The sequence below is a fragment of the Capricornis sumatraensis genome, chromosome 20, assembly GCF_032405125.1.
Source record: "Capricornis sumatraensis isolate serow.1 chromosome 20, serow.2, whole genome shotgun sequence".
Taxonomy (NCBI): Eukaryota; Metazoa; Chordata; class Mammalia; order Artiodactyla; family Bovidae; genus Capricornis; species Capricornis sumatraensis.
In genome coordinates this window covers 16,626,578-16,653,910 of record NC_091088.1, presented here as the reverse complement: position 1 = coordinate 16,653,910, position 27,333 = coordinate 16,626,578, and the positions used below count along the sequence as shown (strand labels likewise).

General features: G+C 47.9%; 1 protein-coding gene across 1 annotated transcript in view; it reads left to right on the top strand.

The window, feature by feature from the left end:
* Positions 1-11,230: 11,230 nt before the first annotated feature.
* COTL1 (coactosin like F-actin binding protein 1) overlaps positions 11,231-27,333 on the top strand; it is a 44,291-nt gene continuing 28,188 nt past the window's right edge. The window contains exons 1-2 of the mRNA XM_068992344.1: positions 11,231-11,528; positions 11,797-11,879. Of these exons, the coding sequence (XP_068848445.1) occupies positions 11,452-11,528; positions 11,797-11,879 (160 nt within the window). The 5' untranslated portion in view covers positions 11,231-11,451. The remainder of the gene's footprint in view (positions 11,529-11,796; positions 11,880-27,333) is intronic.

Genomic DNA, 27,333 nt, shown 5'->3' with positions numbered 1-27,333 from the left:
CTCTGACTCCAAACACTGGGAAAATTTGCCTTTCAATCTATTTATCTGTCAGTTTTCCAAAATGGCTTATAGAATAATCTGCTTTCTCCCTCATACTGTCAACATGGAGAACCTGAACTTCTGATTTAAGGGGAAGAGAAACCTGAACCCTCCACCTTACATGGTAGGAAGTACATGAGGATGTACAACCAAAAGACCTGGCACTTGTCCTTAAATGTGTGTGGCAATGTCAGCTGGCTGAGCCTCAGTCTCCCCACCAATAAAATGGGTATAATAGAGTGACCCTACCAATCAGCCTGTAGCCAGCAATATGTCTAGTATTGTGAGATCACAGAAGGAATATTTATTGAATGAAAGAGCACATGATGGATGACCAAGTAATATGAGCTAATACACACACACACAAAAGGCACTTTGAGTTTCAAAGCTTTTAATTTTTTTCAAAGCTTTACTTGAGTTTCAAAGTTTTAATTTTTATAGTTATTTTTTTAAGACGCTCTCTTAACTAGCTTTCATTTAACTGACTCACTAGGTTAATGAACTTGTCCTATTTCTTCTGTGAAACACACGTGCACACTGAACTCTCCACCCACATATTTCTTTCTCACCTTTCTCCTCTACCCTTAGGCAGAGTCAGTGTGTTTGCTCCCAAACTTGTGTATGGCAGTTGTGTTTATTATCATCAATTATTGACTCCATTAAATGTTACAGAAATCATGGAAACATGAGGGTAAAAAGAAAGAATATTGTCTCTATGAAAACTGAAATGAAACTTGGGAAAACTTGAAGCCACTGATTAAGGAAATTGACATCAAATGAACTGTAGAAACCAGGGAAGAGAAGGTGGAAGGGACTGTGAACTCCAGGTAAAGGGCTTCATTCTGCACATTGATGGTTTTGAAAGATTCTTTAGGTTCTCTAACCACCATAAAGAATGGGAAACAAGAAATCATAGTAGAAAGTTATAGAAGGTCCATGCAAGAAGAAAGATACACGGCTATAAACAAGAATGGAATAACGCCATTTGCAGCAACATGGATGGACCTAGAGATGATCACACTAAGTGAACTAAGTCAGAGAAAGACAAACACCATGTAATATCACTGATCTGCAATCTAAAAAATAATACAAGTGAGCTTACTACAAAACAAACTCAGGCATAGCAAATGTATAATTACCAAAGGGGGAGGAGGAATAAATTAGGGATTTAGGATTACAGATATGCACTACTATATAAAACAGGTAAACAAGAACCTACTATCTGGTACAGGTAACTATATTCAATATCTTATAATAATCTACAATGGGAAAGAATCTGCAAAAGAGTAGATACAAATATAACTGAAGTACTTTGCTATACATCTGAAACTAACACAATATTGTAAATCAACTATACTTCAATTAAAAAAAAATACACTAGTGTATTTCAGCCAGCCTGTGCTCAAAGAAGAACGTATACATATACTTGTTGCTGCTGCTGCTGCTAAGTCTTGTCAGTCGTGTCCGACTCTCTGCAACCCCATAGATGGCAGCCCACCAGGCTCCCCCATCCCTGGGATTCTCCAGGCAAGAACACTGGAGTGGGTGGCCATTTCCTTCTCCAATGCTGGAAAGTGAAAAGTGAAAGTGAAGTTGCTCAGTCGTGTCTGACTTTTCGGGACCCCATGGACTGCATCCTACCAGGCTCCTCTGCCCAAGGGATTTTTCAGGCAAGAGTACCGGAGTGGGTTGCCATTGCCTTCTCTGGCAGGCTGCTGTTACGGGGTGCTAAAAGCCAAAAAGATGCTTATTTTAACAAATACCACAGAAAATTGTGGCTTTTTATTTGCATGTTGTTCACATTAATTTATTCCTCTCTATAGACCTTCTCTGGATAATAGTTTCCCTTAGCCAGCATAAAATAAACACTTCGGGAAAATTTTTATTTGACCCTGAAATTATATTTTAAATGTCCTAGGGAAAATTATTGTTTAAAGGAATTAAATGATAGCTTTTTGTTTGTTTGTTTGTTTGTAATGGAACCAAGAACCAAAATTTTCACATATTATATTTGCTTAAACTCAGGCGGATCTATATACATGTTCCTGTCTTTGAGAAACTTACAGCCTGTGAACAACTAAACACATCACACCACACCAGGGGAAGTAAAACAGGTTTTCACAAAGCAAGTTGAAAAGTTTAACTGATAATACCGGATCCCCTGGGTTACTGAAACTTCTTTGTCATGTCAAAAGTAGAAGCTAGTTCAAAATAGCAACGGTCACTAGATCAAGAATTAACTCTCATAAATCCTTTGCTGTGATGGGGAGCTCACTACCTCCCAGGAAAGCCAAATTCAGTTCCATCAGAAAAGAGTTTTCTTCTCCTTTTTTTTAAAATCAGTATATTTTGAAAATTGAAGTGTGGTTGATTTACAATGTTGTGTTAATTTCTATGAAGGAAAAAGAGCTTCTTTATATTGACTCCAACTCTGTCTTCATGTAACTGGGTTAGATCTGCTCCCAGGAGGGTCATATAAGACTACCTTCAGGACTTCCCTGCTGGTTCAGCGGTCAAGAATCCACTTGCCAATGCAAGGGTTGTGGGTTTGATCCCCGATCTGGGAAGATCCCACATGCCACAGAGCAATTAGGTCCAAGTGCCGCAATTACTGAGCCTGACCTCTGGAGCCTGCGAGCCACAGCAAAAGTCACCACAGTGAGAAGCCCATGCACCGCAACTAGACAAAGAGAGGAACCCCTGCTCGCTGCGACTAGACAAAGCCTGTGCGCAGCCACAAAGACCCAGTGCAGCCAAGTCTGTCTTTCTTTCTATTTTTAAAAGGACACTATTATCTGCTGTAAGAGGGACTTCCTCCCAAGTGAAGGGGCAGTTCCCCTATCCTCCACAAAACCGCTCTCCTACAGGATAAACCACATCTGTGGCTTCTCATCCCTCCCAGTGTCTGCTGGGGTCCTCCTTTAAGCACAATGCCCACATTAGAACACAATTCTCAAGGCGTGGTCTGACCAGCTAGACCATGTCTTCTTCCCTGGTTCTGGACATTAGAACGCCTCCTCCTAACTACCCTCCGCCTCCTCCTAACTACCCTCCTTGACCCTGAAGGGCTAGGGGGATGGTGGTGGAGTGGGAGAAGGGGGTCCCCCTTGCAGGTTGCTGGGTCTGATAGTGGGAGACCCTGGTGAGAGAGTGGAGGGCAGGAGGGAAGAAGCGGCAGGGGTATTTCTACCCCTCTCTGGAGCAGATCTCCAGTAGCCATGCCTTCTCTGAGCTGCAGAATCCCTTGGGTAATCTCAGCTCTACTCTAGTGTCCCCCGATCCTGTCTCTCTGACCCAGGGCTGGTCACCCATCTCTTGGCTGTGGCTGATTTCTTGGAGTGCTTCACCAACCTGCTGGACTTCTCTGCTCTCTGCTGTAGTCAATATCCTGCATTCAATTCTTCCTGCTTATATACTCCTCCACTTGCTGAATGAGAGCTATATATACAGTTTCTGTTTCCCGGTGGAGTTTTGTGTGCTACTTCTAGTAAGGCAATTTAAAGTTTCATACTGATTGGAAAGGGGAGGGGGAGGGTGGCTGGCACTTAAAATATCAGCTGCTTTTTGGGACTTGCCTGGTGGCCCAGTGGTTTAGACTCTACTCCCAATGTAGGGGGCGTGGGTTTGATCCCTAGTCAGGGAAGTAAGATTCTCATGCTGCATGGGTGTGACTAAAAAAAAAAAAAATTTTTTTTAAGTAGTTGCTTTTATTGCCTTTGATATGATTTTCCACATGTGGTCCTCACTTCATGGAAGAGGAGACTGAGGCTCAGGAAGGGAATGGCAGAGCCAGGGTTTGGGAGAGAAATTTTCTGACCCTTCAGCCATTAGACCACACTGCCCCACTCAGAGGCCTGCCCTTACTCACTGGTAGAAAAAATCCTAGATCACGTTGCCCTTCCAGTGTCTTCTTGCTGGATTGCTGGAGTCCAAGCGGAGTTCTCTCTGAGTGACTCACAGTTCCTGAGAAAGACCATTTGGGAGGAGATAGGTATTACATTCCCTCTGTCAATAGCTCACCACCTTCACTTCCCAAAAGCTCCAGGGGCCCTCTTTTCAGAGATCTGACAATGAGTGAGCTCAGCACCGATTCTATAAATACCTTTTTCTATAAATATCTATTCCATGTAAGGCACCTGCTTCAGAATGACAACCACCTTGCTGAGAACAGCAAATTTCAGGCTTCTGTTTTATTTCCATCTCTAATTACAGCTGAGATGGGATTTCTTTCTTCCTTTCCTTCTTTTAATGTTAGAGCCCCAAGGAAAATGTGGGATCCAGGACACTGACCTTCAAAATTCTGTAGGTTATTATTTGCAATGACAGAAACAAAGTGCATGCAAAAATGATGGTCTTAAAAAGTCAGCACAGTGTTTCTAGCATGGAGCACACATAGCTGAGTTACTCTGGGTTAGTTTCACCGTGTCCAGACTCTGCCTCTTCCCGGGGAGGCTCAGACCCCTGACGTCACGCCGCTTGGGTTCTAACAGTGTCTCTGCAAGGTTCTTGCTGTGTGACCTGGGGAGATGGTGCCACCTCTCAGCGCTTCAGTTCCCTCCTTAATGTTGCGGCGGTTAGTGACACTGTCTTCTTGGGCTGACGTGAGAATCACTTGAGAAAATGGTTGTATAGCACTTAGCATGGTGGCCGGCATGGAGAACACAACCCATAGGAAGCTATTACTCACTCTGCATGAGTGCTAAGTCTCTTCAGTCATGTCCGACTCTTTGAACCCCATCGAAGGTAGCCCACCAGGCTCCTCTGTCCGTGGGATTCTCCAGGCAAGAATACTGGAGTGGGTTGTCATGCCCTCCTCCAGGGGATCTTCCTGACTCAGGGATCGAACCTGTGTCTCTCTTGTCTCCTGCGTTGGCAGGCAGGTTCTTTACCACGGAGCCACCTGGGAAGCCCCCTGATTACTATCCCTAATACTGCATAATATAGTTACTATATCATGAATAGGGTATATAGGTGCTGTATTAATAATATATCAATATAAATTATATAAGTTGCCCATCTGGCTTAATGGTGGCACTCAAAAGAGGCAGTACCAGTGAATTGCTGGGGAACCTGCCTGCACTGGTTTCTGACCATTGTCCATTTTCTGGGTCATTAACAGACTTAAAAATTTATTTGTCTACTGTCTCATTCAGAGAAGGCAATGGCACCCCACTCCAGTACTCTTGCCTGGAAAATCCCATGGACGGAGGAGCCTGGTGGGCTGTGTCCATGGGGTCGCTGGGAGTCGGACATGACTGAGCGACTTCACTTTCCCTTTTCACTTTCATGCATTGGAGAAGGAAATGGCAACCCACTCCACTGTTCTTGCCTGGAGAATCCCAGGGACGGCGGAGCCTGGTGGGCTGCCATCCATGGGGTCGCACAGAGTCAGACACGACTAAAGCCACTTAGCAGCAGCAGCAGCAACTGTCTCATTGCCCCTCATCGCTCGCTGTCCCCTTCTTCTCCCCTGCCTAATATCACAGGGCTAGGTCCTAGCTTGTCCTATTTATAAAAATATTTATTTATTTATTTACTTGGCTGCACTGGGGCTTGGTTGACACGTGTGGCATGTGATCTTTAGTTGTGGCATGTAGGATCTAATTCCCCAACCAGGGATCAAATCCGGACCCCTTGCTTTTGGAGTGCAGAGTGTTAGCCACTGGATCACCAGGGAAGTTCCCTTCCTTTGTGTATTTTTATTATTTTAAAAACTAATTTCATTTGTTTATTTTTGGCTGTGCTGGGTCTTCATTGCCGCGTGAGTTTTTCTCTAATTGTGGTGAGCAGGCTTCTCCCTGCGGTGGCTTCTCTTGTTGCAGAGCACAGGTTCCAGGGCACAAGGGCTCAGCAGTCTCGGCTCCCGGGTTCCGGAGCACGGGCTCAGTAGTTGTGGCCCACAGGCTTAGTTTCTCTGTGGCATGTGGGAATCTTCTGGGATCAGGGATCGAACCTGTGTCTCCTATACTGGCAGGCGGATTCTCTGCCACTGAGCCACCAGGGAAGTCCCCTTTCAATATTTTTAAATTTGGTTACCTTTTATTTTTATTAAAACATGCCTGAATTCTACTAACTCTGGGCTTTCCCAGCACGGAGTCATTGCTTTCTCTCCACTGCCCAGGCCTATTTGAACTGAGTTTTCATTTGGGCTTCCCTGGTGGCTCAGAGGATAAAGAATCCCTCTGTAATACAGACAATGCATACAGGAGAACTGGGTTGCATCCCTGGGGCAGGAAGATCCTCAGAGAAGGGAATGTCTACCCACTCCAGTATTCCTGCCTGGAGGATCCCATGGACAGAGGAGCCTGGTGGGTAGAGTCTGTGGGGTCACAAAGAATCAGACATGACTGAGCGACCAGCACTCACGCGTTAACAAGTAAGAAGACTATCCACGCCGAAGTGGCTTGTCTCCCTCCAAGACGGTGATTCCCATGAGGGCACCGAGCATGTTGTCTAGTTCAAATATGCATGCAGGCAGCTCTTACATGTAACATTGTTACTGCTCAAGTTTAAGAATCTAGAGATGAGATTTCACAAAAAGATTCAGATTTTTTGCTTTTCTTAGACAACTGGAAGGCTTGGCCTCATCATGCCAAGATTCCTGCATAGCAACTGGGACAGATCTGAGAACCAGCGGCCCCCTTTAAAGGGCAGTTCTGAAGATGAAACTGACACCCAGAGGAGAATGACCTTCAGGAAAAAATGTTCTTGGACTCTGTACTTGGCTCATTCACATTACGTGCCTGCCCCCTACAGGCAAGTGTGTTTGTGATCCCTTTAGACACACAATGGGCCCAGTGCCAGGAATAAGTGAATGAATGGATGGATAGATAAGTGAATGAACAAATGAATGAATTTATACCTGCTCTCAATTTTTTTGTTTTGGTCCCACCATGTGGCAAGTGGGATTTTATTTCCCTGAAGTGAAGTCGCTCAGTCGTGTCCGACTCTTTGCAACCCCATAGATTGTAGCCTACCAGGCTCCTCTGGCCGTGGGATTTTCCAGGCAATAGTACTGGAGTGGATTGCCATTTCCTTCTCCAGGGGATCTTCCCAACCCAGGGCTCGAACCCGGGTCTCCTGCACTGTAGACAGATGCTTTACCGTCTGAGCCACCAGGGAAGTCCTTTATTTCCCAAGCAGGGATCAAATCCAAGCCCCCTGCCCTGGAAGTACAGATCTACTGACCACCAGGGAAGCCCCTCTCCCAATTCCTAACAGAGTAGCCAGCACGTTGCTGCTGTTGTCCAGCCCTTAAGTTGCGTCCAGCTCTTTGTGACCCCATAGACTGGACTGCCAAGCTTCCCTGTCCTTCACTATCTCCCAGAGTTTGCTCGGACGCATGTCTGTTAAGTCAGTGATGTCATCCAACCATCCCATCTTCTGTATCCTCTTCTCTGGCTGCCCTCAATCTTTCCCAGCATCTGGGTCTTTTCCAATGAGTCAGCTCTTCGAATCAACTGGCCAAAGCATTGGAGCTTCAGCTTCAGCATCAGTCCTTCCAATGAATATTCAAGGTTGATTTCTTTTAGGATTGACTGGTTTGATCTCCTTGCTGTCCAAGGGACTCTCAAGAGTCTTCTCCAGCACCAGAGTCTGAAAGCATCAATTCTTCAGCACTCAGCCTTCATTATGGTCCAACCCTCACATTTTTACATGACTACTGGAAATACCATAGCTTTGACTATATGGATCTTTGTGATGGTTTGGCAAAATGATGTCTCTGCTTTTTATTACACTGTCTAGGTATATCATAGCACATAATATATGTCAAATATTTTGATTTGATTTTTTCTAAAGAAATGTGAGTTTGATTAGATTGATTTTTATATTGTGTGGATCTCAGATTTAAACAAATATTCACACAGCGCATTTATTACTGGTGTGCAGTTTATTGTTCTGCCTTAGCTGGGCATGTTGACTTCACAATGCTCAAAATCAGGTTTTGTTTACACTTTCAGTCCAGTAGAGGGCGACAGCAACTACGAATAGGAGAAACACAGTTAAAGGTGGAACCGTCAAGGCACCCAGGCAGGGTCCCTGAACTCTGGAATCAAATTCAGACTAGAAACCACTTTGTTGTTGTTGCTTAACATTCTTAATATATAGTGCATTCATATGTTCAAAAACAGAACAGAATAGATAGAAGTAAAATGGTATATGGTAAAATCTCTCTCTTCTCTTCCCTTTGTACCTGGCTTCCTTCCTCATCTCCATCTCAGGTACAACTCTTTTTATTTTTCTTCTGTGTGTTCTTCCAGAGGTATTTATGAACGAACACAAATATCTCTGTACTCCCTCCCCCGACTTTAAAAAGGTAGCCGCACAAGAAGGTGTTTTGGGCATACTGTTCTGGACTTTGCTTTGTTCCATCAGGATGCAGACTCTCTATCATTAATGTTCTATCATTAATGTAGACTGTAGACCTATCAGTAACAGTGCATAGAGAGAAGCCCCCTACTCTCTTTGTTTTTCCAGCTTCAGATTTCTCCATGGCACACCTGTATCATTATCTCTTCATCCAGCCCCCCATCAATGGGGGACTTCTGCTACTAACAATAAAGCTCAATGATTCAGTTCAGTTCAGTTGCTCAGTCGTGTCTGACTCTGCAACCCCATGGACTGCAGCACTCCAGGCTTCCTTGTCCAACTCCCTGGAGCTTGCTCAAACTCATCCATTGAGTCAGTGATTACTTGAATGATGATTACTCAATGATTACTTGACTGTGTCTATAGCAGCAGCCATCAGCTACAGTTGCACATGAAAATGATGAAAGGGGATTTAAAAAATCCCACCCCTTAAGTCATACTTCAGATGAACTACATCAGAATCTCTGAGTGTAGGACCAAGGCACACAGAGCGCCCTATGTCCTGTTGATGTTTCTAGGGGAAACTGGCCAAGAGCACAGAGATTTGCAACTTTGCTAGATATTGACAAGTGGCTTCCATGTCTGGTTGTGCTAACTTGCACTCCCACCAGCTTGTATGAGATGGCCTGGGTCTTCATGGCTTCATCAACAAAGCATGCTTGTCAAATTTTGCTCTTTGCTAAACTGTTAGTTTTTGTTTTTTGTTTTTTTTTTTAAGTTATCTCAGTTTTGCTTCAATCTGCATTTCTCTTATTAGGGCTTGAGATTGAGCATCTTCTCATTGTTTAAGAGCCTTCTGATCTGTCTGGTCATATCCTGTGCTCACTTTTCTTTTCTCTCCCTTCTCTCTGGCTGTGCCACAGGGCTTGCAAGATCTTAGTTCCCCAAACCCAACCCTCCTCACCTCCCCAGGAGTGGAAGCATGGAGTCCTAACCGCTGGACTGCCAGGGAATTCCCTCTTTTTTCTAGGTTGGTTAATCTACATGTCAGTGAGATAAATTCTTCCTGATTTGAGTTGCAAATACTTTCTACTGCTCTACTGCCTTGTTTTGTTTTCTTTTTTTTTCCCCTCGAAGAAGACTTTTTACATATCTGAATGTATCTATCTTTCGTTATGGCTTTTGGATTTTGAGTCATGGTTAGTTTGGTTTCCCATTCCAGTCTTATAAAGGAAGCTTCCCATGTGTTCTTATGGCACTTTTGTGGTTTCCTTTATTTACAGGCAAATCTTCGATCCTTTTGGAATTTACCCTTATCTGCAGTGTGAGGTATGGATCCATCTTTGGTTTGATTTCTAATAGCTAATTCTCTCAGTATCTTCATCAGGGAGTAAGATAGGAGCTGCTTTGAGCTGTATCCAACTGGAATTGTTTTTGCCTTTTAATTTATAGCAATACCAGCTCCTACTTTTCCCACTCACCTTCCCCCATGTGTCTGTTCAATGCTTGATTGATTTTTGTTTGTTTAGCTTTGAGAATTAATTTTATTATTAATTAAACATTGTCCCTGACCTTTGGGGTTTCTATTTACGATTTATTTTAGTTGATAACCACCAACAATGACCTTTTGTTGAATGTCTAACATATTTGTTTACAAGTTTCATTAAACATTAATCATAAAGCAAACCTATGATGTCAGTTGTAGTTGTTGTTTAGTCGCTATGTTCGACTCTTATGTTGTTGGTACTATTACTATCCCATTGGAGGAAAGTAATCAGAGAGTTTCTGAGGCTTGTCCAAAGGCCCACAGTTAAAAAGAGGCAACACTGGATGCAATTCAAGAGCCGAGTCTTGGGGGGTTCAGCCTTTTTACTTGCCTCAACCCTGTAACTGGTCTTTGTGGAATTATTGCAGGAGGGAATGAATGAGTGAGTCAGTGAGGGAAGGAAGAAGACAGAATGAGTCAGCTCCTGCCCTCAGTGGAACCCAAAGGGGGAGATAAGATGTGAATGCAAATAACCAGAGCACAAAGTAAACAGTGATCCCACCAGTGTTTTGGAAGCAGTCCACTTTCTATCCCCTCCTATTTAACAATCTTACTTCTTTCCAATTTCTCCCTACCTAGAAACCACGGAGCCCAACACTGGGGTGGGGCAGTTTGATGCAGTAAGTCACCCATGTGGAGTTTCCCTGTGGAGCTCTGCAGCCCAGGAGCCCTGGTGGGGAGGAGGGAGGTAGAGGAAGGGATAGGGAGGAGGGGGGATGCAAAGTGAGAGAGAGAGGAGGAGAGAGGACAAAAGCTTGAAGACAAGGAATAGGAAGGAGGTAAACGGAGTTGTTGTTTGGGGGGGATAAGGAGGACTAGGGGTAGGAGATGGGGGAAGGGAGGGGAGGTGGGAATAGGGAGGCAGGAGGGAGAAGGGCTTAGGGAAGTGGGAAGAGCAAGGGGAGGAGGTGAGGTGGGGAGCGGGTAGTGAATGAGGAGGGAGACTCAAGGAGGGAGGAGGGAGACTCAAGGAGGGAGGAGGGAGAGGGACTAGAGAGAGGGAAAGGAGAAACAGCGCTTGGGGAGGAGGAAATGGGGGAGGAGTTAGGGGAGTGGGAGAACCAGAAAGGGTTGGGGGAGGGCGAAGAGAAGAGGAGGAGGAAGGAGAAGAGGGGGGAGGGAGAAGAAGAGCGGAGGAGAGAGGGGAGGAGGGCGAAAAAGCCCCCCTCTCCAGCCCCCTTCGCAGGGTTGCGCAACCCACTCGGGCTGGGATTGGCCGCTGGCGAGTAAAGACGCCACGCCCCCGATACGCGCTACGACCAATAGCAATAGGGGGCGGGGCTTAATGCGTCCTGGGAGGCCAATGGGCGAGGGGGGGCGGGACTGCGTGGCCTGGGTCTAGCTCGCGCTCCTCGCGCATTCGGAGCCACCGCCGCTCTCGGAGCTCGGAGCTCGGAGCTCGCCTTCTCTCGCTGCTGTCGCCAACCGCCCGCCCGCCTGCTTGCCTGCCCGCCTTCCGCGCGTCCCCGCCCCGCTCCGCTCCGATCCCTGCAGCCGGCCCCAAGCGCGCTCATCTGTCGCTGCGAGCACAGTATCCCCACTGCGGCCCCGCGGCAATGGCCACCAAGATCGACAAAGAGGCTTGCCGAACGGCGTACAACCTGGTGCGCGACGACAGCTCGGCCGTCATCTGGTGAGGAACTTTGCATTGCTCTTCGAGCCCCGCTGCCTGAGCTCGCGAGGGGCCTGGTGCGCTGAGCCGTCTTCCAGACGGGACGGATTAAGGGTCATCCCCGTGCGGTCTCCCCGCAGCCTTAACCCGGGACAGCGTGGAAAGCCAGCGCTGGCTTTTCGCTAGCCAGAGCATCTCTTAGATTGTTCTGTGGAAGCTCGGCACCGTTCAGGCACCAACGCTGATGTGTATGTGTATGTGTGTGTTTTTCTCTTCTCCCAATCCAAAGGGTGACTTTTAAATATGACGGCTCCACCATCGTCCCCGGCGAGCAGGGAGCGGAATATCAGGACTTCATCCAACAGTGCACAGGTAGGGAGACACGCCTTCTGGGGGACTCCCGGTCTTTTGGAACAAGGTCAGTGCTAGGGAGGAGCCTGAGGCTACCCTGGGCGCCCCCAGCGCTGGAGGAACCAGATTGGAGCGTTCTAAAGCCTCCACACGCCTTCTCTCCTCTGGGCATCCAGAACAACCAGAGGTGACCGGCAGCCTCCTCCCTCTCACAGTAACCTTTTCAGGGGCGACAGCTCCTTTGCCCCCATGGTCACTAGCTTTCCACCGTTAACTCACGGAGTTCCATACTCCAGGGTCCAGCCCTCCCGGGTTTCCCCTTTCATCAGTCAGAGAGCCAAAATAAAAACAATCCTGGTGCTTATTGAAGGAGAAAGGAATGGTTAGCGACAGCCCCCTCCTTTCTCCTGCCATCATTGTCCATGTGCTGGTGATGTGTTTTTGTTTGTAGAATATAGAGCAGAATATGAACACGTACATACCATATTATCCCATTTATGTGAAATTTTAGAAAAGGTGAAGCTAATCTGCAGCGTGAAAAGTCAGAAGAGTGGTCCCGCTTGTGGGTGGCTAGCCACTGACTGGGAGAGGCACATGGAAGGTGGGGTGGGGTCTCAAGGGGTTGGGAATATTCTGTATTTTGAATATTCTGTATTTTGGGAGGCAGTTACACAGGTGTGTACACATAAGAAATCTGTCAAGCAAAATCTTTAGGATTTGTAAACTTTGTGCCTTTCCCTGGGTTGTCTTGAATCATTAAGTGGAAAAAACACATGCATGTACAACAACAACCTCCAATCCTTGCCCCCCAACACACACCATTGAAGCAAAAGGCCCAGCATCACTGGTAATAAGGACCTTTAAAACTAAGATTGGAGGACGGACTCTTTTTCTGGGCTCTGGGCTCTAGCTTGGAAATAGATATTTTCAGACAAAGGCAGTACGGCCTGAAAGTTAGGGTGGGGACCTAGAGTCAGCATGGTGGGTTTGAATCCCCTTGTGGCCGCTTTCTAGTTGTGTGGTTTGGGGCAAGTTACTTAGGGGCCTTGGTTTCCTCCCCTGTAATCTTAGAGGGCTGTCGAAAGGATAGGTGAGTCAGTGCCTGTACAAATGACATGGTTGTGTGTGAAATAAAAAAAAAAAACACAACACTATGCTCAAGATCACGCAACGGCCCCTTTTCTTTATTCAAATGACTATTTTGAATTTATTCTAATTCAAATAATATCTATAAAGTGTCTGCTGTGGGCTGGGTGGTGCTGAGAATTACCATCCCTGCCCCCCCCCCCAAAAAAAAATCTCCCAACTAAAACATCCCCCAGAGCTACCTCTAGGCCTTCACTTACTGCTTTTGGACAGGATTGTTTAAAATGTTGTTCAGTTAAGTCGTGTCCAACTCTTTTGTGACCCCATGGACTATAGCCTGCCAGGCTCCTCTGTCTGTGCAATTTCTCAGGCAAGAATACTGGAGTGGGTTGCCATTTCCTTCTCCAGGGGATCTTCCCGACCCAGGGATGGAACCCAAGTCTCCTGCATTGGCAGGCAGATTCTGTACCACTGAGCCATCTGAGGAACCCTTTGTTTAAAAGCAGATGTGTAAAGTACTATCACAACTCACATCTGCTGAGGTGCACGGGGCCAGGATTGAAAGCCAGGTCCCTGACTCAGGAACCCTGTCTCTCAGCCACCTCTGTCCTTTCACCACCGTGATGCCTGCTTTCACAAGTGGGATAAGTGCAGACTCCTGGGGTTTGGTGTATAACTGGGAGGTTCAGCAGTATTTTTTGCCTTGCCGGCTCTGAGCTTTTCTCACAAGCCAGCTTCCTTCCTCTCTGGACAGTAAAGTAGCAGTTTCCTCCTGCTAGCCATCCATCATCCCCACCCCCAGCCATCAGACTGGGGTCTTCTCCTCCCACCCACCCCCCAGCTTAGGAAGCTATTGTTCTGTCCATTGAATAGGAGAAGGTGACCCCAGGAATAAAGAGCATCCTGTGAGTGGATTCTGAACTGGGGAGGCTGTGGTCAGAGAGCACTTCCTCCCTCCCTGGGGCTTTGTGGTTTGCTACTCCATCCCTTCCCCCAGTGATAGGGATGGCAGTGGGGAGGGCCTGGTGGGAGAACTAAAAATGCTTTCCCTGCTGCTTGTTGAGATTATGAATGGGCCGTGGGATCTGAAGGCTCCGTCTGCTCTGGCTGGAAGTCCGCCTTCCTTCCCCAGCCATCTGTTGGACAAATGTATAGGCGAGCTATGGTTGCCGTGTCTGCTCCTGTTTGTCTTAAGAAAGCCTGTTCCATGCTGCCACTGTGTCCTCCTAACCCAGTGACCAAGGATTCGGAACGCCGACTAGTAACTTTCTACGCGCAAGTCACTGCACTGGGCACACCTTGTCTCCGTTTCTAAGCTTGCTTCCCTTCTGTAGGTGGGGAAACGGAGACCCAGAGAGGTTAAGTGACTTGCCTGCAAGTCACAGCAAGGTCGTGGCAGGCCCAGGCCTTGAACCCGGGCAGGGTGACTTTGAGGCCTGTGCTCTTGACCTCTTCTCACTGAGAAAGTGGTTTAGAGGCTCATTTCTGAGTCGTGGAGCATCTTTGCTGTACTGCAGGTTCTGTTTGGGGCTGGTGGGATTGTTGGCAGTTACAGAAGGCACGTTGGCCCATTCCTGTGATGCGGGGAGGCCTCTCCGTGGCCCTCATCTCTGACCAGGTGTCCTGACAAGCCAGAGGGTCTAGTGCTCTTGGTCTGGCATAGCTTTCCTATTTCCAAACCTCTCACAAGGTCACAGGGGACCTGGGAGCCTAAAAACAGTGCCTGGTCACTCTTCTGTCTGCCCTGGGGGAACGAGGGGGTTGGAGGGCCCCCCTCCACCCCCACTGTGGGCTTTCTCTCCTCCTTGACATCCTCACCCTCCCCACCCCCGTCCTTGCTCTGAAATACCCTCTTTCGCCCCTCCTTTGCCCTCTGGCTACTATCTTCCTTCTGTCCTTCCCCTGGGTTCTTCGGAATGGAATCTACCCATTAAGCCTCTCCCTGTCACCCCTCCTCCGCCCCCCAGGCTGGCCTGTCCTTGTCCCCAGGCGCTGGTTCCTGAAGGTCACGAACTGGAAGGTCGCTGGGCCTCCCGTGTCCTCCGGTTTCTTGCTGACAGGATCTGGAGCCCTCTGGGCCCCGCACTGGCTCTTGGGCGCCGGCCTCACCTGGCCCCTTCCTTCTGTACTGGCTGCTCCATCACCGCCTCTGCTCTTGCTTCTTACCCCAAACTTCAGTCCCTGTGGGATGGTTGGATCTGTCAGGCACAGTGAGAGGAGCCTGGTGCAGTTAGCTTACCCACTCCCCCAGCCCCGAAGAACAGAAATCAGTTTTAGCTTCTGTGGTTGGAAAGTCCAGGTAAAGTACTAACTGCAGTTAAGGCTGTCCGAACTCACCCCCCTCTCCCAGCCCTGTTTTCTTCCTTGATTGCTTGTCTTGGGGGCAGGAGGGCAAGTTCTCCCTGAGCGGTGACGTGATAACCTCTAACCAGCCGGCTTCCAGGCTTCGGGGAGGAGAGAGAGACCGACTGCCACCGATTTCCGCAGAAGTCTCCAGACTGACACTCTGACTGGGTTCATGTGCACATGGGAACTAATCCCTGCGATTCTGGCTGACTCTACCTGGATCAGTGCCCATGCCTGGAGTGGGGGAGGGGCACCCCACCAAACCAGGAGGCAGTGGGGGAGGGGTAGCCCCACCAAACCAGAGGTAGAGTCGGGGAGGGTGGGTTCCTAAGGGAAGAGTGCAGGCGAGGGCATGCTGCTTGCAGAAGAGGGGCAGACCCAAAAGAGGCCCATGGCCGCCCTTTATCGCAGCAGTCTCTCAGCCCATGGTCTTTCTTGTCTTAAATTCATTCCATCCCCCTCCACCCCCCCAAAATGGGAGTGAAAGTGAAATTGCTCAGTCGCGTCTGACTGTTTGCAACCCCATGGACTGTAGCCTACCAGGCTCCTCTGTCCATGGGATTTTCCAGGCAAGGGTACTGGAGTGGGTTGCCTTTTCCTTCTGCAGGGGATCTTCCCAACCCAGGGATTGAACCTGTGTCTTTTGAATTGGCGGGTAGACTCTTACCACTGAGCCACCAGTGGTAAGCCTACAAAGTAACTTTTCCTAAATCGTGGGTCTCCTCAAGTTCCTTCTCTGCTCATTAACCATCTATAGCTCCCATCTGCCCACTAAGTGCAGGCTATCTACTTGGCCTTCCAGTCTGTCTGTCCCCAGCTGCATCCCCTGTGCAGTAGCTCCCACAGCCTCCTTTGTGCACCTGCAGCCTGACCCTGTGTAACACTCTCAGCCTGCAGGCCAGTGATTCCCTCTGGGTGGAATTCCTCTCCCTTGTATCTGTCCATCTGAGACTGAGCCAGCAAACCCACCTAGTGCAATCCCTTCTGTATTTCAACAGCCAGGACCTTTGGAATCAGAGAAATTCTAAATTCGCACCCCAACTCTGTCTCTTGCCATGTGACCTCAGGCATTTCTTTGTCTGTGCCACAGTTTTCTGGTCTGTAAAATGGGGGTTCTGATGGTGCCTGCCTCTGATGCTGACTGCGAAGGTTCACTGAAGTTATATGTCTAAATGGAGAGCCCAGACATAGTGATGCAGTTGGCTGTTGTTACTGTTACTTTTCTTTTTTTAACTCTCCTAGTCATATTGGTTGTTGTTACTATTACTGTTTATATCATTATTTCTGTTCTCCTAGTGTTTAGGATGGAGAAGGCGATGGCACCCCACTCCAGTACTCTTGCCTGGAAAATCCCCTGGATGGAGAAGCCTGGTGGGCTGCAGTCCATGGGGTTGCAAAGAGTCAGACACGACTGAGCGACTTCACTTCCACTTTTCACTTTCCTACGTTGGAGAAGGAAATGGCAACTCACTCCAGTGTTCGTGCCTAGAGAATCCCAGGGACGGGGGAGCCTGGTGGGCTGCCATTTATGGGGTCGCACAGAGTCGGACACGACTAAAGTGACTTAGCAGCAGCAGCAGCAGCGTTTAGGATGACAGTGTCCTTTCTGCTCTGAAGTTTCTTGTGCATGCCCTAGCTCAGCAGACAGTCAGCACTCAACTCTGAGTTCACTTAGTAGAGGTGCTCAACCCCAGACTGGCACACAGTAGGTGCCATGTGGGCATGCTTGAGACCTTTGACCCAGGTCTGCATGCAGTAGGTGGTCAGTACAGGGTAAGAGGTGGTTAGCACAGTGGTTAAAGGTCTAGGCTGCTTTGGATGGTCTGGGTTCCAATGCTTGCCAATCATGTGACCTGAATTATTCACCTGCTCATCCTTTTGCTATATATAATGTGATTATTAGGAGGGTTAAGAAAGCAAGCTCATGGTGCCAAGGATGCAGTCCGTTCTCCGTAAATGGTAGTCACTGTGATTGTCATTTCATTGGTGGAATTTAACTGATGTGGAAGTAAAGTATGTCACCAGAGAGATGAGGGGAGGGAAGAGATGATGGGGAATGGGTACTGAGCTGTCTGGAGGGTCTCTGGTTGCCCTGACAGAGCCATGGGGAGTGGGGAGGAGCCAGGGCTAAGCTGGGAAAGGAGAAAGGAGTCATTTGCCAGACTGCCTGGCGGTATGATCTCTCTGATCTCTGTAGGAAAGGCTTACAGATCATGTGTATGTGTTGGGTCAATGGCTCAGGGTGTCTGTGAAATGTTTTTTTCCTTCACCTTACAAGTAGTACAGGTCTGTGGCAGAATATTCAGAAAGCAAGATTAAGCAAAAGGAAGAGAATAAAAACCAGATATAATTCAAATGTAGTTTAACACTCAGAAATTTGTTCCTTCATTCATTCATTTCCTCCTTCCTTCCTTCGATCGACTACTCTGTAGGTTACTGGTCTAGGCACTGAGGGTAAATCTAGAAGCAGAGAAAGCCCCTGTTCTCATGGTGCTGATGTTTTATTGTCATCGTCCAGCCCTTAAAGTGGCTCCTAATCTATCTCTCGTATAAATGTAACATTGTTTAACAGATCTTTGGTTGATACACTGACCCCAAAATACTCTGTTGCAAGCATTTGTATTTTAGAAAAAATCTAGGCATCTGGGAATGAATCCAGTTTTCTGTTGGTACAGATTTTAGAGCCAGTCATTTACGAGCATCGATGGTAGAGCCCGGGTGTCTTGCTTTGACTCGTAGCCTTGCTGTGCTGTGTGACCTTGAGCAAGTCTCCCAGATTCTCTGTTTCTTCATCTGTAAGATTCAGTTAGTGATTGCACACAGGGTACAGGATTGCTAAAATTGAGGATAAATTGACATGATACACGTAAAGCTTATAGGCAATGCCTACTGTACAATGGGTGCTCAATTAATGTGGTTATCAGTAACACAGAACCTTGCAACTGCTGCTCAGGGACTGAGTTTGGCAGCGGGATGGTTAAGGAAAATGGGGGTGTCTTTACTGTTAAAGGCAAAAACATTCATTCTAACGCTTGTTAAAGAACAGTAAGGCAGAGACTTCCCTGATGGTCCAGTGGTGAAGACGCCCACCTTCCAATGCAGAGGGCATGGGTTAGATCCCTTGCCGGGGAATTAAGATCCCATATGGTGCATAGGAGAAGGCAATGGCACCCCACTCCAGTACTCTTGCCTGGAAAATCCCATGGATGGAGGAGCCTGGTAAGCTGCAGTCCATGGGGACGCTAAGAGTCGGACACGACTGAGCGACTTCACTTTCACTTTTCACTTTCATGCATTGGAGAAGGAAATGGCAACCCGCTCCAGTATTCTTGCCTGGAGAATCCCAGGGACAGGGGAGCCTGGTGGGCTGCCGTCTATGGGGTCGCACAGAGTCGGACACGACTAAAGCGACTTAGCAGCAGCAGCAGCATGGTGCATAGCGCAGGCAAAAAAAACCAAGAACAATGAGGCAGACTTTATTCAGAGGACTGTTGTGATAGGTGTAGGGACCACTACAAGGAAGAGAGTTCAAATTCAACTCTGAACACCACAAGGAGAAGTGGGAATTTGGAGTCAAGGAGCCAGGTAGGGATCAATGGCTGGAAAGTTACTAAGAGGAAGGGTCTGGGGTGAAGGGAGAGCTGGTTAAACTGACTTAACAGGATTCTTGCTGAAGGCATGCCAGGGATCAGACATCACCGGGGAAGAGTGAGAACAAGGAGTCTGATTAGATATTGAGGGGTGATCAGATATGGCGGACAGGGAATTCTGGCTCAGTTGACTTGGTGGGATCCTTGCCAAAATCAGTGAAGGCCGAGACGAACACAGAAGTCCAGAAGTTGAAACCCAGGTGAAAAAGAGTTCAGAAGAGCGTGGTTAGAGTTCAGTCAAAGAGAGACTCTTCGCTATTATTGCAAGAGGGACAGGTTGGGAAAGAGACAAGTTCGGCCTCTGCGTGTGCCGCTGTGCAGCACGCATACGTATGGCGGTCTCTCTATTTTGCTCTTCTGCACTGGACTTTTTTCCCCCAAGCTGCACATATGCATCTTCTTCCCCTCTAGCTTTACTCAAATTTCTAAATTTGAGTGAGAAAGGAAGGAGAGAAATTATCTAGTGAGTCAAAGGGAATATGAGGTCAGAAGAAGCTGTAGAGCTGTGACAGGGCTTTGGACCTTGTAAAGTGCTAAACAGTCTGTCTGTCATGCAATCAACAAATGGGGATTGATTGACACATCATTTCTGTTGCTCCAGAAACAATGCTGGGTGGTGATTCTTCAGTGGTACCTGAAGTGCTCTGGAAACATTATTTTCACAGTTTTCTGCAAAATTCAGTCTCCCGCTGCCTTCTTGGCTCATGCATGTGTTGTTGGGGGATCCTGAGCCGCGTTGTGTGGCTTCTTTGTGTCATAAGATGCGTAGGCTTTGTAACAGCTCTTCTGGGTGATATTTCCATTTGCTGTGGAGTTTGTGGCCATACCTCCGTGGAGAAGGTTGCTAGATATCCCTTTCCCTGCTAAGTAGGGTGTCTCTGCTTCAGCGAAAGTGTTCAGTTAGTTGAAATGAATTGAGTTTTCCCTCCTTGAAAGTCTTTAGACGTTAATGCAAACTTTAGAAATTATTGCTGGTGAATCGTGTAGATGTTACATCCATCTCCTCATCTCCCACCGTTTTTTCACCTCGTTACATCCTGGCATCCCACCACCCCACATCTGGAGCCTGGCACCCCATGCCCAGGTCTTCGGTCACCTCCTGGTGGCCACATGGAGTGGACGTTTCTTTGTATTTGTTCACTTTCCTTCTAGCCTTCGGCAGTGACGGCTAGTTACTAAAAACGTGGTTTTCCCTTCCGTCTGCTTCTGTAGTGCAAAGCTCACCTACTTCTCCTTTCCTGTTTCTCATCTCCTGCTCTCACTTCCGTCTGCTGGTTCTGCTTCCCTTTCGTGCCCCAGAAGTGTGGGTGTTTCCCGGGCGCCACCCACGACCCTCGCTTTTCCTTCTCCGGAGCATTTCTTGAGTGCCAGCCCTTTGCCCAGGACTGAGTTGACTCCTTCTGAACCTGGTGAGCTTGCAGTCCAGGTAGGGGTGGGGAGGTGGGGAGAGCTTTTCTCTCCCCTTAACCTTTTGTCGCTTTTGCCCACAAGGTCCAAATGCTTAGAAATGACCCAGAATGCTTGTTAGGATGGGATGCTCAGCAGCTCACCCCTCTCATGCACATCCCAACACATGATTCTGACCCCATGGATGCCAACTGCCCTGCACTAGGTAGGCGCTTTGCATGTATTAGCTCATCTAATTTTTCTTACCTGTGAGTGGTGTGTATGTAATAAGAACAATGACACCAGAGTAGGAGTCATCTCCATTTTACTGATAAGAAATCTAATTGTTTCCTCAGAGAGTCCAAAGTCACTTGTTAGACTCACATATGACCGAGAACAAACTAGTGGTTGCCAGTGGGGAGAGGGGAGGGAGGAGGGGCAAGTGAGGGGTGTGTCCTAAGTCGCTCAGTCACGTCCAGCTCTTTGCAACCCCATGGACTGTGGCCTGCCAGGCTCCTCTGTCCATGGGATTCTCCAAGCAAGAATACTGGAGTGGGTTGCAATTTCCTCCTCCAGGGAATCTTCCCAACCCAGCGATCAAATCCAGGTCTCCTGCACTGCAAGCAGACCCTTTATCACTGGGGAGGATAGGGGTAGTGGGAGAAAAATGATTATTATGGGATTTTATGACATCATGTGGGAAACTTTTGAAGATTGTAAAGCACTACAGAACTTAAAGAATCTTTCATTCAATAATAAAATAATAAAAAGTCACTTGCTTGTGATGGTTCAGTAGGTAGAGAAATTGGACTTTGAATCCAGGTCTGTGTCTGAGGCTGCACCGCCCTGCCCTCCCCCTTCCTTGGAACTTGTGCACAGTTTTCCTTCTTTTGGCCTGTCCTCATCTGTCTTGCTTTCCTGGAGGACTTCTATACATCCTTCAAGGCCCAGTGTAAATATCCCCTCCACTCAGATGGCCTGCTTGCCTTTGTGATGTTCATCCCATTCTGCGGTGATTACGTGTGCATCTGTTTCTTCAATTCAGTGGTGAGATTGTGGAAAGAAGGACTTTTGTCTCTCTGGTGGTGGTAACCTCAGTGAAGCATCCTCACCCCTCATGGTTACCTAGTCCTAATCTCTTTTCCCCCAGTGGTTGTGTCACTCTCTTGTGTGGACCCAAGTCATGGGTAGCAAGCCCTTAGCAACTCCCCAAGCTATATCCAAAACAGGAGCTTTCTGGTATCTGGTGTTTGACTCTGCTGCTAGATAGAATCTGAGCTCCTGGGGGTAGAAACCTGGTTGGCCTGGTTCTCTGCTGTACTGTCAGCACCTGGAACAACACCTGATCTCCCCAAGTGGGTGTTGAATAGATGAGTGAACACGGTCCCCTGAGATGTTTGAGAGCTGAGCTCGCCCCTGGACAGTCCACCGTGCCCTCTGCCAACGTAACAGCCCAGTGGCCTGTATGGAGAGTCTTTAGGTGCTGAGGCTCTGAAACCCTGTTCCCCTCTGGCCTCTGGCCCACATTCCTGCCCTGGAGCCCCTAGGTGTTTTCCTCTCCAACTGAATTTGATGCCTTGGCTTTTCGGATTCTGCTCATGGCCTCAGCAGGGCCAAGTCCCCAGAGGCTTGTGTGTAAGGCAGGGCTGTTAACCTTAGCATTTTCTGTTTTGTTTCATCAGTGCATTTGAAATTAACTTGCCTGACATCCTGTTTTAGTTCTGGGCTTAATTTCCGGTCACCTGTCTCATTTTTCTTCATGCACTTATTCTTTTTTTTAATCATTTGTGCATTTCTGTAACTGTCCTTGCCAATCACAAATTATCATAATCCGTAAAAATAATGACTAACACTGGGCTTTTATTGTGTCAGAAATTGTGCTGAGGTCATTGTATCAGTTTCCTGTGGCTGCTGTAACAAATGACCACAGACTCAGTGGTTTAAAACAACATAATTTCTCGTCTTAGAGTCTGGAGGGCAGAAGTCCAAAATCAGCCTCACTGAACTAGCATAAAGGTGTGGGCAGGACTGTATTCTTTCCAGAGGTTTGAAGGGAGAATCTGTTTCTTTGCCTTTTTTGGCTTCTACAGGTTCTGCATCCCTTGGCTTGTGGCCCCTTCCTCCATCTTCAAGGCCAGCAGTATCTGGATGAGTCCTTCTTATGAAGTCATCTGATTCTTCTGCTTTCCTCACTTTCATATTTGAAGACCCTTGTGATGACATTGGGCCTACTCTAGTCATCCAGGACAATCTCTCCATGCTGAGACCCTCAATTTAATCACACCTGTAAAGTCCTCTTTGCCATGTCCAGTCACAGAGTCACATGTTCTGGAAATTAGAGTATGGACATCTTTGGGGGCCACTGTCTTGCCAGCCAGAGTCATTTAATCCTCACTTTATTTCGTGACACCATGGCCCCATGTGGTACCAGGGTCCTATTGTCATTCCCATTTCACAGACAGGAAAACTGAGGCTCAGAGCTGAGAAAGCACCGACCCTGGGTTGCGTGGGGGTGGAACCGTGTTCCTTACCCAGTGTCTGCCCTTCTGGCCACCACTCCTGACACCCTGCTGCTTCCCAACACGTGGAGCTGAAATTCTTTTGAAACAAGGAGGGAAGACCATGGGCGAGCTCTTTTCTTTTTTCCCCTTCTCCTTCCTCCCCCAGTTTTGTTGAGAAATAATTGGCGTGCACCACTGTATGAGCTTAAGGGGTACAGCATGATGGTTTGGTTTCCATGTATCATGAAATGATGACCTCAATAGGCTTAGTTAACATTCATCCTCTGATATAGATGCAATAAAAAGAACAGAAAAAATATTATTTTTCTCCTTGTAATAAGAACTCTTAGGAGCTATTCTCTGAACAGTTTTCCACAAGCTCTTTTTCTGAAAGCCAAGGGGCAGACCGGAGGCCTGTGCCTCTGGCTGGAGGCACATTTCTAACAATACACAGCTCAGAGGTAATTTTTCTGCCTTTGTTCAAGTGGAAAAACCTGTGATGGTCTCTGGGGAGCAACACTGCTTAATCAAACGCCTCCATTTTTCCTAGGAAAGATTTCTGACTCTGCTGCTTTTGACTGAAAGGATGGCCCTTGGAGGTCATCTGATCTGACCTGGAAGTAGTTTTCTTCCCTTTTTTGGGCTATAATTCTACCCTGACTCTAGAATGGAGTGTATTGTTTAGGATTTGAAAATAAAGGAAGCTGCTGTCCAGGGGCCCCTCTGGGTCACATGCTGGGGCTTCTGGGGAGGAGGGAAAAGAGTCAGACTTTGTGCAGCCCCTGTGAGCCCCCTGCCTGATCAAGGAGGGCCTGTGTTCACTCTGGTGAGCTCTTGTAGCCCTGAACTGGAATGCCACTTGCACTGTTTTTTAAATTTTATTTATTTATTTACTTTTGGCCGTGCTGGGTCTTGGTTGCTGCAGCTACATGCAGGCTTTCTCTAGTTGTGGCGAGGACGGGCTACTCTCTAGCTGGGGTGTGAAGGCTTTTCATTGTGATGGCTTCTCTTGTTGTGAAGCATGGGCTCCAGGTGTGTGGGCTTCAGTAGTTACAGCATGTGGGCTCCGTCGCTGTGGCACACGGGCTTAGCTGCTCTGTGGTATGTGGGATCTTCCCGAGCCAAAGATTGAACCCATGCCCACTGCATTCGCAGGTGAATTCTTATCTATCCTTAACTGGACAATCAGGGAAGCACATTAAAAAAAATATATAGTGAATATATATATTGAATATATATAAAAATATATTGAAATATAGTTGATTTACATCACTTGCTCTGTTCTTGATTTGGCAAAATCTAACTGCTATGTGTTTGATTTGGGGAAAGTAACTTTTCTTCTTTGGCACTTTGTTACACTCATTATCCAACAAATGTACATTGAGGACCTACTATGTGCCAGGGACTCTGGACACTAGGAAAGTTGAGCGATCCAGATCACAGAGCTTACATTCACAGAAAATGCAAGGGAAGCTAATAAACAATCTAGCAAACGTGATCATTTCAGAATGAGATGAGTGCTAAGAAAATGAAATGAAGCAATGGGCCAGAGACACATTGTGGGGAGGCCACTGTTAACCAGGGTGGTCAGGGGAGGCCTGAAATGGAGGGGACACGAAAGCAAGACCTGAATGAAAAGGAACTGGGCATGCGGGTACCTGGGTGAGGAGTGACCTCAGCAAAAGGGGAGGGCCTCAGACCATGCATCCTGTAATGGTCCAGCTTCCAGGATATGTAAAGAACTCATACAACTCAACAAGACCGGTAACGCAAGTGGAAAGTGGGCAAGGGATCTGAATGGACATTTCTCCAAAGGAGACATACACATGGCCAGTAAACACTTGCAGAGATGCTCAGCATCAGTAGTCGTTAGGGGAATGGAAATCAAACCACAGTGAGATGTGACTTCACACACACTAGGGGGCTGTGATAACAGGTGTTGTAAGGTGTCGCGAGTCAGAACCTTCGTGCATCGCTGGGGGGAAAGAGAGCTGGTGCAGGCACCGTGGGAAACAGTTTGGCAGTTCCTGAAAGGCTAAGCCTAGCTCTTTCACGCCTTAGTATCTACCCGAGAGAGATGAAAACACACAAAAACTTGTGCATGAACGTTCACAGCAGCATGATTCACAGTTGCCCCAAAGAGGAAACCACCCAATGTTCATCAATGATGAAGGGATACACAAAGTGTGGTCCATCTGTTAATGGAATATTAATCACCCACAAAAAGGAATGGAGTACTGATTCATGAGACAACATGCTGCTGCTGCTGCTAAGTCGCTTCAGTGGTGTCGGACTCTGTGTGACCCCAGAGACGGCAGCCCACCAGGCTCTGCCATCCCTGGGATTCTCCAGGCAAGAACACTGGAGTGGGTTGCCATTTCCTTCTCCAATGCATGAAAATGAAAAGTGGAAGTGAAGTCGCTCAGTCGTGTCCGACTCCATGACCCCACGGACTGCAGCCTACCAGGCTCCTCCATCCATGGGATTTTCCAGGCAAGAGTACTGGAGTGGGGTGCCATTGCCTTCTCCAAGACAACATGGGTGACCCCTGAAAACATATTGCTGAGTGAAACATAATGCTGAGAAGTCAAATGTGAAAGGTCGCATGTCGTGGGATTCCATTTATTTCAAGTTTCCAGAGCAAGCAAGTCCATGGAGATATAAAGCAGGTTTAGTGGTTGCCAGTAGTGAGGATGAGGGACAAAGTGTGACTATTCATGGCACCAGGTCTCCTTTTGGGGTAATGAAAATGTTCTAAAATAGACAATGGTGATGGTTGCACAACCTCATGGATATACTAAAAACCAGTGAATTTTACACTTAAAAGGGGTGAATTTTATGGTTTGTAAACCTCTCAGTTTTAAAAAGTAAGAAAAGGGGTGGGAGAAGGGCAGAAATCCAGCAGGGTGATGGCCTCGCAGTGTGCAGGGAATGGGGTCAGAGGTGGGGCTCAGGGCCATGGCCACGACTCTGATTTTGCCTGAACAGCGTGCATTTTATTCCCACAACTTTTGTCCACGACTTTGTGGAATTTCGCCTTTGGCCTTCCTGTGGTTCATTACCAGGTTGGCATCTCTGGTTCTGCCATTTTCCTCTTCATGTCAGACTTGCCTTTCCCCAGGGTGGCTGTGCAGGTCCGTGTGCTCCGCATGCGCTCAGCCCCGCCACGTGCTCGTGTGTGAACTCGCTCTCGCGCGTGATCTTGCTCTCGCGCGTGGACTCGCTCTCGCGCGGGGACTCGCTCTCGCGCGGGGACTCGCTCTCGCGCGGGGACTCGCTCTCGCGCGGGGACTCCCTCTCGCGTGCTCTCGTTTCCCGCCTCCTCTGTGTGCTCCGCCATTGCCGTCCACGTCCTTATCGTCACCCTGTACCATTTTTAGTGCCTCTGGCTGTGTGCCAGGTTCAGTTCTGAGCTTTCCTTTCCACAATTCAGATGAGGATTGATGACGAGACCCGGCACCAGTCCCCACGGCCGGGTTTTCATCTTCTAGTCCAGTGCCTGGCACTGAGCTGGTGTCCAGGGGGGTATTACGTTGCTGGCAACCTTTCCTCAGAAGTGGGTCCTTAAAATGGGAAAGCCTGTCTTGGATATTCATGTGGGTTAGTAGCTGTGTGAATCAATAAAGAGTGGGATGAGTCAGCTGTAAATGTGTGGGCGAACTCCAGGGCTGCAAGTGTCAACAGCCACAGGGGGGTGAAACCCACTTGTGTGTTTGTCCCCACCACGCAGGGGGCTCTGAGACAGGGACTGAGAAGCTACCCCTCCCACCCCCAGCTTAGAACATGGAGGATCAGAGAGGGGATGCCATGGGTCCCTGGTCACACAGCAGAGAGAGGCAGACCCAGGGCTTGAACCCTGGCCTCCTGGCTCTCTGAGCTGCTGAGGGCTGGTGTCTGCTTTGCTCTTGTGGGGCACCGTGCTTGGTGATGCGAGCAGGGAAGGGAGAGAAGCCGCCCCACGTGATGCAGGCATTGCTAATCCTAGCAACACTGTGGTGTTGGGCTGCCCTTCCCATGCACTTTTATTTACAGGGCACCTTTGACCAGATCAGTCAATTGCTACCTGACGGTTCTCATCTGATTATTTCTGCTGGTCTCTTCATTAGAAGGCACACCTTTAAAATCCAGGGAGGGGATTGGTTTTATTCTTACAGGACAGAATCTCCCACTGAAGTGACTCAGCTGAGGACTGGGGACTGAAATGCTTCTAAGCTCCTAAGATAGATGGGCAGAGGCTCTTCATTTACTCAAGAAATGTTTATTGAGTGTGGGCAGTGTGTCCATTCTTAGGTACCATTCTGGGTCCTGGAGATGTCCTCCTAGGGGACAAAATGCTTGTCCTCCTTGCGTAGGGATGAGCATACTTCAGGAGCCCTAAGGGATGTCATTCTGAGCCATTCAACACTTGTTTTACACCCAGTAATAATAAGCCAATTATATGCCCCTCTAGCCTGTGGCAAGTCACAAAGAGAGCGGCTGGTAGAGGAAGGCGTTTTGAACTTGCCC